This window comes from Xyrauchen texanus, chromosome 9 (genome assembly GCF_025860055.1).
Source record: "Xyrauchen texanus isolate HMW12.3.18 chromosome 9, RBS_HiC_50CHRs, whole genome shotgun sequence".
Classification (NCBI taxonomy): Eukaryota; Metazoa; Chordata; class Actinopteri; order Cypriniformes; family Catostomidae; genus Xyrauchen; species Xyrauchen texanus.
In genome coordinates, this window is record NC_068284.1 from 28325756 (window position 1) to 28340985 (window position 15230).

At 38.8% G+C, this 15230-nt stretch overlaps 1 protein-coding gene across 6 annotated transcripts in view; it reads right to left on the minus strand.

The window, feature by feature from the left end:
* Window positions 1–15230, minus strand: part of LOC127648753 (catenin delta-2-like) — a 143853-nt gene that overhangs the window by 96740 nt on the left and 31883 nt on the right. For 5 of the 6 annotated variants that reach the window (XM_052133501.1, XM_052133500.1, XM_052133499.1 and 2 more), the window contains exon 3: window positions 2947–3059. In XM_052133501.1, the coding sequence (XP_051989461.1) occupies window positions 2947–3059 (113 nt within the window). Of the gene's footprint in view, window positions 1–2946; window positions 3060–4718; window positions 4906–15230 lie in introns of those variants that run through there. The other variant, XM_052133502.1, reaches the window with a different exon arrangement.

The window sequence follows — 15230 nt, forward strand, 5'->3', positions numbered from 1 at the left end:
GCAATAGAATTTCATAAACAAAGCAACCGAAGTGGGAGTCTCAATGGCTGAACAGCTGAAGGACATTTGATTCATTGAGTTTTTAGGCATGATGAATAATCACAAATAAGCTCCACGGCAACAACGAGAAGACAATTCAATGGGCTATAAAATTCAATTTGAACATTCACTGTAAATACTCATTAGGAACACTTATCAGCCCCTGAAGTGTATAATTGATTGCATATATAATCTATAAAGTCTTGTTATCTGCTGTTATATTGTTGTCACACTCACAAAAAAGTATTATGTTACCATGACAATTCCATGGATGTATGGACATATACCATAGTAGTACTATGGTATATATCAATGTACCATTGTAATAACATCTGTTCCCCTTCTGACACTCACTCGAGGTTGTGTCGAATGAAGTGACACAAGGGGTCTTCCTGGGATGCTCAACGTACCTCTAAACCTGAGAAAAGGCCAGTGTCAAGTTGACAAACAGAATTTGCATGCCCCACCCCGGAAATAAAGGTATAAAGGGAAGCGGGGCAGCGAGTGCCAGTCAGAATTTTTCTTCGGAGCCGAACGGTTGTGCAACAAGCAAGCTGAAGTTCACTACTGTTTCACTCACCTCTGTCAGCGAGAAGCATTGCTGTTGGATCTACGGAGCGTTTCCAGCTGGCGTTCTCTCTCTCTGCATGCTGTGCAGTCTACACCCCTGGGTGCTTCGACAGCGCTTTTCACTATTAAAAGAGTGTTCTCCTCCTAAAAGAGTTTGATTTCTCTAAAAGAATTTGAGTTTTCCACTCACAAAAGAGCAATACACAGCGGCGTTGAACGTTCTTTTCAGGACGAGTATTTTTCAAGATGCCTTTCTGCCCCTGTGTTGTTCCTGAATGCGTTCGATTTCTCTCCAAGACCGATGGCTACAGACGCTGCCTAGTGTGCCTGGTCAGTGTTCACACTGAGGCGGCGTTCGTGGATGGCTCATGTACTCGTACTTGCGAGAACATGACCATGGCAGCGTTGCGGTCGAGGCTCTCTTTCCTCAAGGTGAATGCCACTTCAGCCCGCCCCCCCACCCCGCATTGTTCCTTCTTCCCATGGGATTGAGGATGACCCGGCTGGCAATAAAGTTGATATTGGGATAACGACGGGCTCGGTTTCGCCAGGTAAATCCCCACGAACCAATCGGCCCCGACACGCTCGCCCCCTTGCGGGTTCGAGCACACTCTACGAGAAGTGTGGCATCCTCGTGACCACTGGCCCATGGCACCTCCTTAGAAGACATCTGCAGAGCAGCGGGCTGGGCAACAGCCAATACATTTGCCAGATTTTACAATCTCAGAGTTGAGTCGGTCTCATCCCATTTTGTCAGATCCGAGACGGTAGAAGTCGGTAACGCGGCACAACCGACCGGGTGTTCTGCTTTCACACAGCGCCCTTCCCCAAGTTGATCCAGTGCGCCTTCTATCCCAGGTTAGCCACTAAGCATCGCTCCCTGGATGTTCTCCTCCCTAGCATTCTGGCCTGTGAATTCAGCGGAGCAATTTGCGTCCAGACCCACTATGAGTCACAGGTGCTCTGTACTGGGGTCGGGCTCCATGGGCTTAGTTCCATTTTCAGGCAAACTCCCCGTGATATATTCCCTGTGGTACGGTCCTCCTGTCGGCGGACCCGCGTTTCCCTTGGGCAGCCCTGCTGCCCCGGTCACCGTGCTTGTAGAGTCCCCCCTCATTAGGCTGGACCTACCACCGTGCCATTTCCCACGTACAGCTTCACAACCCTCGTGGTGTATTTGCCACATGCTACCTCCCACTAGACTGGGCAGGATGTGGCCTCCACAGGGTATTTTCCCCCTGAAAGAATAGGACTGGGAAAGACTGCCTTCAACAATGCATTTCATAGCATTAAGATAGCATCATCACGTCCTATGTGAGAGACATAGTGAGAGAGAAGGCCGTGGCTGCCGAGCTTGCTCCCATGCTAGTCATGTAGCACCTGTTCCCCCCTCAGGGGTGCGGGGAACCTAAGGTCTGTATGTGACATCTCTTTGGGGGTGTTGGGGAGGGCTACGTGCAGCCGACACAGGTGCCTCTAGCCCACAGTAGCCTGCTTGCACCTGTCTCGACAGTTCACGTAACACGGTCAGTGCATGGCATTTTTATATGGGACCCCATGTGTCACTTCATTCAACACAACGTCGATTGAGTGACAGAAGGGGAACATCATGGTTACTGTTGTAACCTCCGTTCCTCGATGGAAGGAAAGAGACGTTGTGTCCCTCCTGCCACAGCACTAGACCTACCACTGTAAACGGCCGTACCTTATTTTCGGCTCCTAAGTGCAAAATCCTGACTGGCACTCGCTGCCCCGCTTCCCTTTATACCCGTATGTCCAGGGCGAGGCATGCAAATTCTGTCTGCCAACTTGATATTGGCCTTTTCTCAGGTTCAGAGGTACGGTTGGCATCCCAGGAAGACCCCTTGTGTCACTTCATTCGACACAACGTCTCGCTCCAGTAACCATGACCATTTCATCTCTGTACCATGGTAAAGCCAAAGTAAGTTTTTTTTTAAAGAGATTACAGCTTAAAACTGTTGAGATGTTTATTTCAGACTGAATTTCTAGCATTTGACAACTTAGTTTACTCAATAAACGTCATTAGATTTTAGTCAAAGAGAAAGTACAACCCAGGATAATCATCCGAGCCTCTTCTGATTATGGTTATGCTAAAATATTCATGCTGCACTGTGCTTGGAAAGAGCATAAAATATTTTGCAGGAAACAGAGACAAGCGAATACAGTCCGAGATTCTTTTAATGACATCTGATGTCAGAAAGGCTTTTGCAAGTAGGATGGAAGCCAAGGGAAAATGAAAGGATGTGTAAGATGTGAGAGTTGATTGCAGAGTTAGACATATTGAATAACTAAGATATATCATTCCATTGGACCAACCTGATGCTGCTCATGCTTCCGGTCTCAGATCCCAGCTTGCATCTCTCCAACTGGGTGGCAACAATCTGCCTCTCAGCCTCCAACTCTCTCGTCAGTCGCTCAAATTGCAGCTCCTGCACACATAATGCACATGTAAAGCTGTCAGTGAAGTCCTAAAGGGATTACAGAATCGATTGTGTGTACTGTATGAATCACACATGCACTTACATGTGCTCCAATAACTGCCATACAGAGCATGTGTGTGTGTGTGGGGGGTACGCCAACATGACAATATGTCACATCATACTGTTCATGAGTTGTCCTTGATATAGTTTCCTTCCATGTTGTTTCTTTATTAAACAGAAATTCCAAATGTAAATCTAGTCAATCACTGAAATATAGTATTCATTTCTCATAATAAATAAGAACCCTGTGATATCAAACTTATATACTGTAGATAATTTATGGAAGTGCAAAATCCAAAACAAAACAAAAACATTATTACATTCCTAGGGTCTCTAATAATCATATATACGTTTGGTACTAAAACCATTTAAATATATATATAATTTGTGCAATTAATTAATCTGTTTGGAAAATCCTATTAGAACTTCAGCTTTAAAAAACTTAGCACATGATGATTTTAAATTAACTATATTTTCAGTAAAAATGTCTGCATATTGTTTTATGCATTGCACATGAAATAAATCAATACAGAACATCATCACAGCTTAATCAAGAGATATGCTATGATAAGCCGTAAGGAATTCATTGGCTCTTCAGAAAGTTTTTTCAGAAAACTAGAGACATTGATAGTCACTGACAGACACTTCTGTCTTAATTAGATATGCACCGCTTAACATTTAATGACAAACTTGTCGATGCTAAATCAGAGATGAAATCCCAGAGCTCCTCTTTTAAGTAATCACTGTGAAAATCCAGTCAGAAACACTGTACTATGTGCCACAGCCTGGGGCTACAACAGTCAATGCAACGTTCCCGCTTCCTTTGTGACAAGGCTGAAATAATTTCACTCAGGCACAAGGTCAAAGACTCTCCTTTGAACAGTTTCAGCTAAGAGGGCTTCAGAATGCATCACCTGCTATTTTGGGCCGGAACCCAAATGAAGGCTACAAAAACACCCATTCAGTGCTAAAGAGAACATAACAGCATGCAGCCAGTGTAACATTCAACACTTTTCAAAAATAATTATGCAAGTCTACGGTTTCAATTAATGACAGTTTATGACAGACACATTTTGGTCTTTTTGCAAAAAAACAGGCATACTGTGTTGACGATATCTCTGACCAGAGTGAGAGCATGCTATTTCAAATAAACAGTTCTGGTAAACTTACATTTACATTACATTTATGCATTTGTCAGACGCTTTTATCCAAAGCGACTTACAGAGCCCTTATTACAGGGACAATCCCCCTGGAGCAACCTGGAATTAAGTGCCTTGCTCAAGGACACAGTGGTGGTGGTTGTGGGGATCGAACCAGCATCCTTCTGTTTACCAGATTACCAGTTATGTGCTTAGACCACTACACCACCACCACTCCAAATAGTAAACTCTGCAATTATGGTACAAAACAAGCATAATTTTTGACCCTTCTTATTTTACTGCTCAGAAAACAAGTTTATATTTGAGCCTTAAACAGAAAACAACAGCTTGATTAAATTAAAACAGTTTATCTATCAAAAAATAAATAAATCAACAAAAGTAATCTAGCTTCCCATTTACCAGCAAAATAAAATACTTGTGGCCTTCAAAAATAAATTAAGACTCTTACCAGCACATGTACCATAGTCCAGAGGCTGCCTGTGCAGAGAACAAGCTGTGTTTATTTGGCGCATCAACAACATCCCTCTACACTGTGTTCATCTCCGCTTATCATGAGTATCAAGTCATTAGAGAAACTACAAGACTGCTAGTGACTGCCTTCCAGCAGAAAAAAAGTGGAGAGCAGTCAGGCACAAAGGTCGTTATGGCAACAGAGAATTTAGAGCCCCTTTGGCATTATCTATGCAACATTGCATCACAAAAGGTCCCTCCCACCAGCCAGCCAGTCAAATACCACCTCCCTCCAGTCACTCTTCCATCTCCTCCTAAACTCTTCTCCTCTTTCTGAAGCCATCTGTGCCCCACACCGAAGGGGGATTCTGTAGAATTGCAGAGAGAAAGCATTGTTTTTGTGGGTACAGGCAGCAAAAAACCACCATTCCACTGAGCATTGCTAAGCATTGTGCTTTCTCTAGGGATCCTAACTGTCTGTTCTGCCTCAGTAGTCTGCAATGGACAGGCTCCCTGAGCGGGAAGTAGTCTCCACAAAAGTTGGTTAAATATAGCACTTGATGCAGACAGCTAGCTTAGGACGATATACGCATCACCTGAACCAAAACAGATTATTCCTTACCACTCAAAGCACATGTTGCCATATCCTTTATACAATACAACTATATCTGTTTTGGTATTAGTTTTATTAGTTTAAATAAATCAGTTGTACACTGTAAAAAAAAAAAAAATATTAAAATCAAATTCAACACACTAACTTCACCCACTAAAAATAAAATTTCTGTCATCATTTACTCACGCTCATGCTGTTTCAAACCCATATGACTTTCTGTTTTCCATGGAACACTCAGGCCACATCCACACTAATACATTTTATTTTGACAACTCAGTTTTCAGTTTCCTAATGTCATCGTTTTCTAAAGTGTACAGTAATGGAGAACGTTATCGAAAGTACATTTACATTTATTCATTCAGCAGATGCTTTTATCTAAAGCGATTTAGGAATGAGGAACATAGCAAGCAATTTGTCATACAAAGTTCAACAACATCAGTGTTGTACTGCCATGCTGTCAAGGTGGACGGAGTAGTATAGGTGCTAGCGCAGAAGAACGAGACAGAAGTTTTGTGTGTGTGTGTGTGTGTGTGTGTGTGTGTGTGTGTACAGTAAGTGCAAGTGAAGTTCAATAGTAAGTGCTATTAGTGTGGATTGGTTAAGTGCTCATGGAACAGATGTGTTTTCAGCTGGTTCTTGAATGTTGAGATGGTATCAGCAGATAGTGTGGAGATTGGAAGTTCATTCCACTACAGTGGAATAGAGAAAGTGAAAGATTGTGAAATAGACTATGAGCCTCTTAGTGATGGGACAACAAGGGCCAATCGTTCATAGGTCGCAGAAAGCATGTTGGAGCATAGACCTGGAGAAATGAATTAAAGTAAAAGGGTGCAGTTCCATTGGCTGTCCTGAAAGCCAGAGTAAAAGCTTTGATTTTGATGCGGGCAGCTACAGGTAGCCAGTGAATTGAAATCAAGATTGGGGTGACATAAGCCCTTTTTTGCTGATTGAAGACCAGACATGCTGCTGCATTCTGGAACATCTGTAGTGGCTTATTGTGTTAGCTGGGAGGCCAGCCAACAAAGCATTACAGTAGTCCATTACAGGACCAAGAGCTGTGCAGCATATTCAGACAGTCTGATTTTCCTGATGTTGTAGCGCATGAATCTGCATGACCGGGCAGTGGATGAGATGTGGGCAATAAAATGAAGCTGGTCTTCTACCACCACTACCAGGTTCTGAGCTGTTCTGGTTGTTGTTAGTGTAATTGAACCAAGATGAATAGTGAGGTTGTGGTCAATAGATGGGTTGGCTGGGATCACGAGGAGTTCTGTATTGACAAGGTTGAGCTAAAGGTAGTGTATCTTTGTCCAGGCTGAAATGTCAGAGAGGCAGGCAGAGACAGTAGGTTCATCAGGCCGGAACTGCAGGTAGAGCTGCATGTCATCTGCGTAGCAGTGGTAGGAAAAGCCATGTGGCTCAGTGGGAACACCTGTGGTCAGCTGGTGTGACATGGACATCTCTCCTCCTTAGGAGACCTTGAAAGATCTGCCAATGAGATATGATTCAACCATCCAAGCGCAGTTCCTGTGATGCCCAGGTCAGAGATGGTGGACAGGAGAATCTTTTTGTTCACTGCATCAAAATCAGCAGACAAGTCAAGGAGGATGAGGATGGATGATTTAGAGTTAGCTCTTGCCAGTCGCAGGGTTTAATCTACTGACAAGAGGGCAGTCTCTGTTGAGTGTCCTTTTTTGAAGCCAGACTGATGTCTGTTGAGTAGGTTGTTCTATAAGAGAAAAGCAGACAACTGGTTGAATAAAACCCTCTCAATAGTTTTAGAAAGGAAAGGTAGGAGAGACTGGTCTGTAGTAGTCAACTATTGTAGGTTTATATGTTGGTGTTTTGAGCAGTGGGGTTACTCAAACCTGCTTTAATGCATTGGGAAAGTTTTCTATTGTGAGAGATGTGTTGATAATGTATGTAAGTGTGGGTAAGATTGATGGAGAGGCATATTGCATAAGATGTGAGGGGATAGGGTCAAGTGGACAGGTGCTAGGACGGTTAGAATGAAGCACTTTGGAGACCTCAGTCTCAGAGAGAGGGGAGAAAGAGGAGAACAGAGGATGGGATGTTGGAAGAGAGTGGCTGTGGGTATTAGGTGTAGAGACTGATGGTGCTCACTATTTTGTCTATTTAAACTATTTAAAAAATATGGCAAAGTCATCAGCAGTCAGTGAAGTAGTAGGATGTGTTGGAGGAGGATAAAGAAGAGATGAGAAAGTTGAAAATAGTTTATGTGAATCTGAAGTATTACTGATCTAATTCTTGTGATAATCCAAAGTCAAATTTTTTCAGTATAAGAAAACGCATCTCTTGTGTGAATGGGAGGCATAAATCAACATGCTTTAAAACAAAAACATATTCAGGCTGATCTCATATAAATAGCCTGACCATGGCATGTTACTATGGTGCATTATTACATTTGGCTGCAGTTTCCCAGTGAGATGTCCAGCAGGGGGCGCCAAAAGCAAGTGAAATGGTGTTGTAATCAGACAAGGTTTTTAAGGTGAATATTAGATGGAGGTTTTAATGAGTAAATCGTACCTCCCTTTTACCTAAAGGAGGGTGCACACTGTACAATTTATAATAGTCCTTTACGATTGTTGCTTGTCAGACTGTATGGTATGAACACATTGATATCACCATGGCACACTTTGCGACATTATGTCAGACTGCACGATATACGTCATAGCCGACTGTGGTCCCAATTGTCCCGATCAGTGAACATGACTCACATTACAGCAGTGTTGCGGAATTGAAGTGAAACGGCTAAATTTTCCCACCACGGAAGAGCATATCTCTCTGCAAGTCAGTACATCAGCATTTCCATTGCTCCAATAACACTCCATCACAAGCATAGGCAAACATTTCCAAGAAAGATGGATTTTGTCAAATAGGCCCATAAAAATACAGCTTAATCACAAATACAGAAAATTACAGATGTTGCGAATGAACATGAGTGCGGGAGGTAGCCTAATAACGAGCTTCCACAAGCAAATAATCATTGTGGAAATAAAAACTTCTCTGTTCACATTGGAGAAAACAAAAAAGGTGGGTTAAGGTACGTCTTTCTCCTCTTTTAGATTAGTAAACTATCGGCCATGCAAAAGTTTGAAAATTCATAAAGGCTGGTAATATATCACGCTTCCATAAATACCAGAATAAATTGTTCAATCTTTCTATTTTATTTTATTTATTTATTTATAAATAAAATCGGAGTGATGTGAATCTTAACTAAAGATGTTTACAGATGTTTAAAGTAAATGTATTAAAAGTAAAATAGTAATTATAATAACGTAAAAAAAATGCATGATAAACGTAAAGAAAAATAAAGAGAAAATGCAATAATTTATTTATTTTCATTTTGTAAGCTATTTATTTAATTCAGAGAATAATGCTTTCATATTGCTGATGTGTTACACTTTTCTCCAAGTATTTTCTGCTTATTTATTTATTAAAATATTTTACATTTGAGAAGAAGAAAAAACATTGAAATTGCTTGAGTAGAGTGATAACTGGGCACAAATGTTGCTACGGTGGGGCAAACGCGGAGCAGGTTTCTTTCCAAGTGAAGGGTGCGAGAGAGGATCGAAATATCTCATCCTGTCGTAATAGCAGTCACACTATATGTCTACAATGCTAAATTACAGACACTGCCAGTACTTTGTCGGAGGCTGAAGATCATCGCAAAGGCTATTAATCGGCCGACAGTGAATATGTCACACTGAACGTTGTAAGATTGCCGATTTTGCCCTGCGACGAGAGAAATCCTTTAGGATTCCCAAGTCCAGTCAATCAATTAACGTCTTCTGAAGCAACTTGATACGTTTGTATAAAAACATAAATCTATAATTAAAACGTTATTAACTTTTAAAAAGCGCCTCCTGTCAGCAGCTGACATGAAGTGTGATGTACGAACTATTCCTTTAAAATGTATTGTTTTTTAAATGATGCGTTAAAGTGTTTCCATATAGTAGCATAGCAGTGTGTGAGTTATAGTGAGAAAAATAGTAGTAGTGATTAGTGTGAAAGTGAATAAAAGGCACATTTGTTGTAGCAAAACGTAGAAAACAGCACGTAAAAAACACTGTTTGCAAAAATGTAGTTCTTGTAACATCAGGGGTGTAAAGTAATTTAGTAAAAATACTTAAGTATTAAACTTAAGTATAAGTTTAGCAAACCTCAGAATACAATTCACAAAACCAATAACATTATTAACTTTCTTTAAAGCTTATTTAGAATTTTTTTTATCTTTCTCTATGTCTCTAGGGGTCTGGGTGCTTTGACATTGCAATTTGTGAGAGCCTTCTCCCATGCAATGAACATTGCGTGACTGTGACAACATTTTTACAAAATAAAATGATGTTGTTCATTAATCGTCTCAGGGCTGTTCTGAATTGAAATGTCCACTGTGTGGTGCTAAAAGCAAGTGAAATGCTCTCCCAAACAGATTAGGTTTTTAAAGTTAATGTTAGGACTCCTACCCCAGCCTTTTGTATTGCTTATGCAACACTCTATTAGTTGAGCGACCATGCAATTTGATCACACTTGAACAAGCTTGTAAATGTAGTTTGATATGTAATGCAAATGTTAAAATGAGTCTTGTGCTATAGTAAAAGTGTTTATATGTCATAAGATAGCATTGAGTGAGGAAGAGAGCAAAAATTAAGTGTTTATTTTACCAGGACATTGCGGTATTACGTACAACAGGCCACATAAAAATCATTATGCAAAAATTATTCATTGTAACATGAATGTTTGGCCAGGTTACGAATGCCACTGGGGGAGAAATATGACAGTCGTCACAGACAGTAAAAAGTCGACTTAAAAAAACAATCGAATTTAACAACATCCTCACTCACACAATCTTCTCACTTTTTAATTTTTTTTGTTTATTTTCTCCACAATTTGGAATGCTCAGTTCCCAATGCACTCTAAGTCTTCGTGGTGGTGTAGTGACTCGCCTCAAGCCGGGTGGTGGAGGATGAATCTCAGTTGCCTCTGCGTCTGAGACTGTTAATCTGCACATCCTATTACATGCCTTGTTGAGCGCGTTACCACGGAGACGTAGCTTGTGTGGAGGCTTCATGCTATTCTTTGCGGCATCCATGCACAACTCACCACACACCCCACCGAGAACCACATTATGGCTACCACAAGGAGGTTAATCCAATGTGACTCTAACCACCCTAGCAACTGGGCCAATTGGTTACTTAGGAAGCCTGGCCACTTAGCATGCCCTGGATTCGAACTTCCCACAATCTTTTTTACGTATTGTAACCTAATCTTTTCAGGTTGATATTCAGTTAAGTTAAATAATATTGTTGAATTTAATAAAACCACAGTCAATTTAAATGTTACCACATGAAGCATATTTTTAGATACATTTATTTTTTAAGTGTTCTGATTAAGAAAATAGAGTTGAAATTCTGACACCTCAAATAGAAATAAAAAAAAATGCAAGTTAAATGCATAAAAACAAAAATGTTGTAATTACATAATGATAAAAAATATCAGAGAAAAGTGTACAAGTGATCAATTGCAAAAAAAGGTTAACAAGGATGAGAAACATAAATGTATTGCCATGATCTTAATAAGTCTCGAAAAGACCATTAGGCCTTTTGTTTAGAAGATACATAGCTGAGGGACAGAAAAATTGATTTTGCTGCTTCAAGAGTTATATGTGGTGTTTCGGCCTAAATGTCTAATTGTGCCCTGTAGACAAAGACTGACATTTATGTTCCTTCATTGGTCCATTTGATTGCAAAATGTCACTGAGGGTTTCGCCTCATGAGTTCCTTTAAGGGTTTAAACCAATTTCTAAAATTTCACAGAACTTAATGAGTCCAGCTGAGCACCATATATAAAAGATAAAAGAGTGCTCAGACAGGAATGACTCGAATGAACTAGACATGTCAAGTTTGGTCTGTAAAGATCTTTTATAAGGAGATGCATATAATCCAGTAGAGGAAATTAAACATATTTGAAAATTACAGCAAAAATTAGGTCATGCAAAAGACCTCAGGAGAAACTTCAAAGAAACTAAACTAAACAGTCTTTTTATTGGTAATTTGTTCATTTGAATGGGGTGATGCTGAAATAAAACTAAATTTAAAAATGTTAAATATATTAAATTAACACATGATTTTAAAAAAATGCTTCATTTGATTTAATATGTGACATTAATTTTTCTTTGACCAAAGGATATTTTTTAATGAATTTACTTCTGGCTAAAGCAAATCACTCTACCCTATCAAACAGAGAATGAGCTGATTAACGTTTGTTCCCAAAAAGTAAATGGCCTATATATTTACCCTTGCTGTACAACCCCTTGATAATTTCTATTGCCATTTTCCCTAAAAAGACCTTGGCATGCTTATAATAAAACTTCACATTCCAATATCAATGGCCAACTACTCATTGGCTTTCTTAGGAGTAGTTAATATGTCAGCGTAAAAACACTAAGATAAATGTATTTAATTAACACCAAATTATAGGAACAAAAAAAGAGAATAACTACAAAAAGCTGAGCTACACTGGACTTAATGACAGATCTCTGCTAAATTAATACAACAGAGAACGTCTGTACTCAATACATTAATTAACCTATATGATGAATATGCTAAAGTACTACTTTGTATCAAAGGGAAATGATAAATGAAATGTGTTCATTACATAGAAGGAAAACACTGTTTGCTAACCACAAAGTCTTATGTACTGCTGATACAGCATGCTGCACTTTGTCCTTAGCATATAATTTGGGCATTGCATATTGCTACATTCAGATCATTAATCGTTCTCTCTTTTGCTGATTGACCCCCTACATGTTATTCTGTTTAGCATAAGTGATAGAAGAGAACAGTAGCAGTTCTAGCTTGCATGGCTACCTGGGCGAAACTCCCTTCAGCTCCCCTTATTTGTGTGGGCGCCTCATTCTGCCCCCGGCTGCCTATGTTGCCCATGTCTAAATACCCAAGAGATTTTTAAGGAGACTGTGTTCTGCTTGCACGTGCAACCTTGAAAACTGCACACACAGCACACGTACAAGGGACCTGGGACATGTTGCCAGACATTTTGAACATTGTATTTATAGAAAGCAGTGGTGACATGAGTTTTGCTGTATGTTAGATCTATAAAAATCTATGTAGGTTTTAAATAATTTGGTGAGATCCACACTTGAGTTTATTTTGTGAAATCTTCTGTGATAAACTTGTTCTATTAAATGCCTCCAAAATGGGAGATTGCCATCTAGTGGAGAACACAAAATGACTATGGTGATTCATCATAATAAGTGCAAATACACAAGAAGTACCAAGATGATAAACATATATATATATATATATATATATATATATATATATATATATATATATATATATATATATATATATATATATATATTCAAAATGTAATTTAAACATAAACAAAAATGTTGTGATGAAAAATTCATCACATTCAGATTCTACATTATTTCTAGGTCACTAATTAAATGTAAGCACATTTGTGACATTGGCCATGTTAACACTTTTACATACAAAGTGTCAGATTTACTTGTTTCAATTGAAGGACACAATTGGAGTCCTTGCTAGCTTGAATGAATTTTGTCTTTAAAGCACATAAACATAAATTGTTATGCTGGTAATATAGTTTGTCATGTGCAAAAAGACTGTATTACATAAGAAAAATTTAAAGTATAAGCATTTTTATAAGTGGACATTTTCACAAGAATTTTGAACTCCGCTGTATATTCAGGAATAATTTGAAACAGAAGATGTTTTTGTCATGATATGTTACTGTAATTTTGCTGCACTCAATTATAGCAACATGAATCATAAATATTTAAACACTTTTGTAATAAATACATAAAAAGACACTGAAATACAGTGGGGTGGGTTTATGCACTATCCCCTCTTAGAGAAAAACACTGCACTAGAAATGGTTACCGTCCACCAGTAACCTCCAGTTAAAGCCATCAAAAAGAGATGGCAGATTTTTGCTCACTCTGATAGGAGAACTATTAGACTGGCCCACAGCATCCCTTGGCTGTGGCCTACTTTAACACTCCCAGTGTAGATTTTCAACCCTGAGAGCATGTCACTTATTCTGTCCTGTGGTTAAAAGCAGGGGTGTGAGCGAAACACTAGCAGGAAGTGAAGGGCTTCTTGTTATGGTCCATTTCTATCTACACATGCTCTTGCATTGACTCAAATATGTCCTCCAGCCAAAGTACATGCTATATGCAAAGTAAAAGTGAGAAATATTGTACATTATCACACATTAAAGTTTGTCTTTTGTAATAATCCTATAAAGCATATCATAAATGACTGAACATTCATGGCAGCATGGTCAGACACAATATGCAGACTTTTTTCCCCATTTTTTACACCGATTTTGGAGTATAATCTGCAGAATTCTATGGAATGGATTTAAACATGGTAAAATGTTGAAACCTGAGAGTACTACACTGTTATTAGTAGATTAGAGGAATTATCAAAATAACAAAAACATTTAAGGGGTGGTTGATGGAAAGAACGTTATGGATGTTCAAAAAATAGTTTTCTTTGGATTCCATATGGGCCTGGTCATAAGGGCACTTACACACTAGCGTTTACCCTGCATCAGAGAATGCTGCAAATCCATTGATTTCAATGGGGATGGTGTATCGTAAGGACAAATGCAAGATTTTGCAAAAGTGTTGGTCACTGTGAGCAAAAGTTGAAAATATTTTAACATAGGCATCCGCTGACCAAAGAGTATTTCAGAGAGGCGATTTCAGGCTGTGTGTTTGGAACCCATCTGCTGTATTCTCTCTTGAATTAACACTGACCCTGCTCTTTCCACAATGTTATGTTATGTCATTGAGTGTGTTCACATGCAACATAACATTGATTTAGCTAAATAAGCCTACAATGATGTAAAGATCATTTAAATGGTTTTTGCCCATTACCCAGATTTTGCTTTGCATGTAAACACCTTTACCGGCATTCTTAATGGCTTATCAAATGATGACATCAAAAGCAGAGAATAAACCGATGATTTTATTTCTCCTGTAAACATATTTTTCTTGCATTGTCATATTTTTTCAATAAACATATTTTTGGTAGTTATCAGCATGTTGGTGTGCATGTAAACCCAGGGACTAAAATCGGTTCAGGATTAAACCAAAACCAAAAACGGGCAATTAATTTTTTTGCAGAAAGTAACAGAAAATTGAACAAAGTCCATTTCAATCTTTCTGAGTGAAATAAATATTTTTAAATGCTAGTTACCATTAATAACAAGATAATTACATTCCAATAATATTTTCATGAAAAAAAAAATTCCAAAGTGTTTATCACAGTAAATTGTCGGAATGATATCCCTTGCTGTTGCCTGAAAAATTTAGTTTTCTCTCTTTTTAGAACATGAGAAAGTGCTTTAAAAATCTAAGGAAAATGCTGCATCAACCATTTCTATGCCAAACTATGTGGATATAGTCTTCCTCGACATGCTAAAGACCTTTTTACCAACTATATATACTTACTACATATATATGCATGTTAATCCAGATACAAAGAAAAATATTGGAGGTAAAAACGTACATTTCTCAGTTGTTCCAAGTCTTCGCTGAATTATTGTCAGATATGCTGCATTAATACAAATTTGTTGCTGCTAGTTTTAACTGAGAAGCAGATCTGTAGTTAAAATTTAATTATTCATTCAGTTATTATTTTTGTATTTTATGCTTCTTTTTTTGAAGAAGACCAGATATATTTGAAATTGTTTTGAAATATTTTTGGGGATATATTGAATGTTTAGAATGCATTTACATTTATGCATTTGGCAGAGGCTTTTATCCAAAGCGACTTACAGAGCCGTTATTACAGGGACAATCCCCCCGGAGCAACCTGGAGT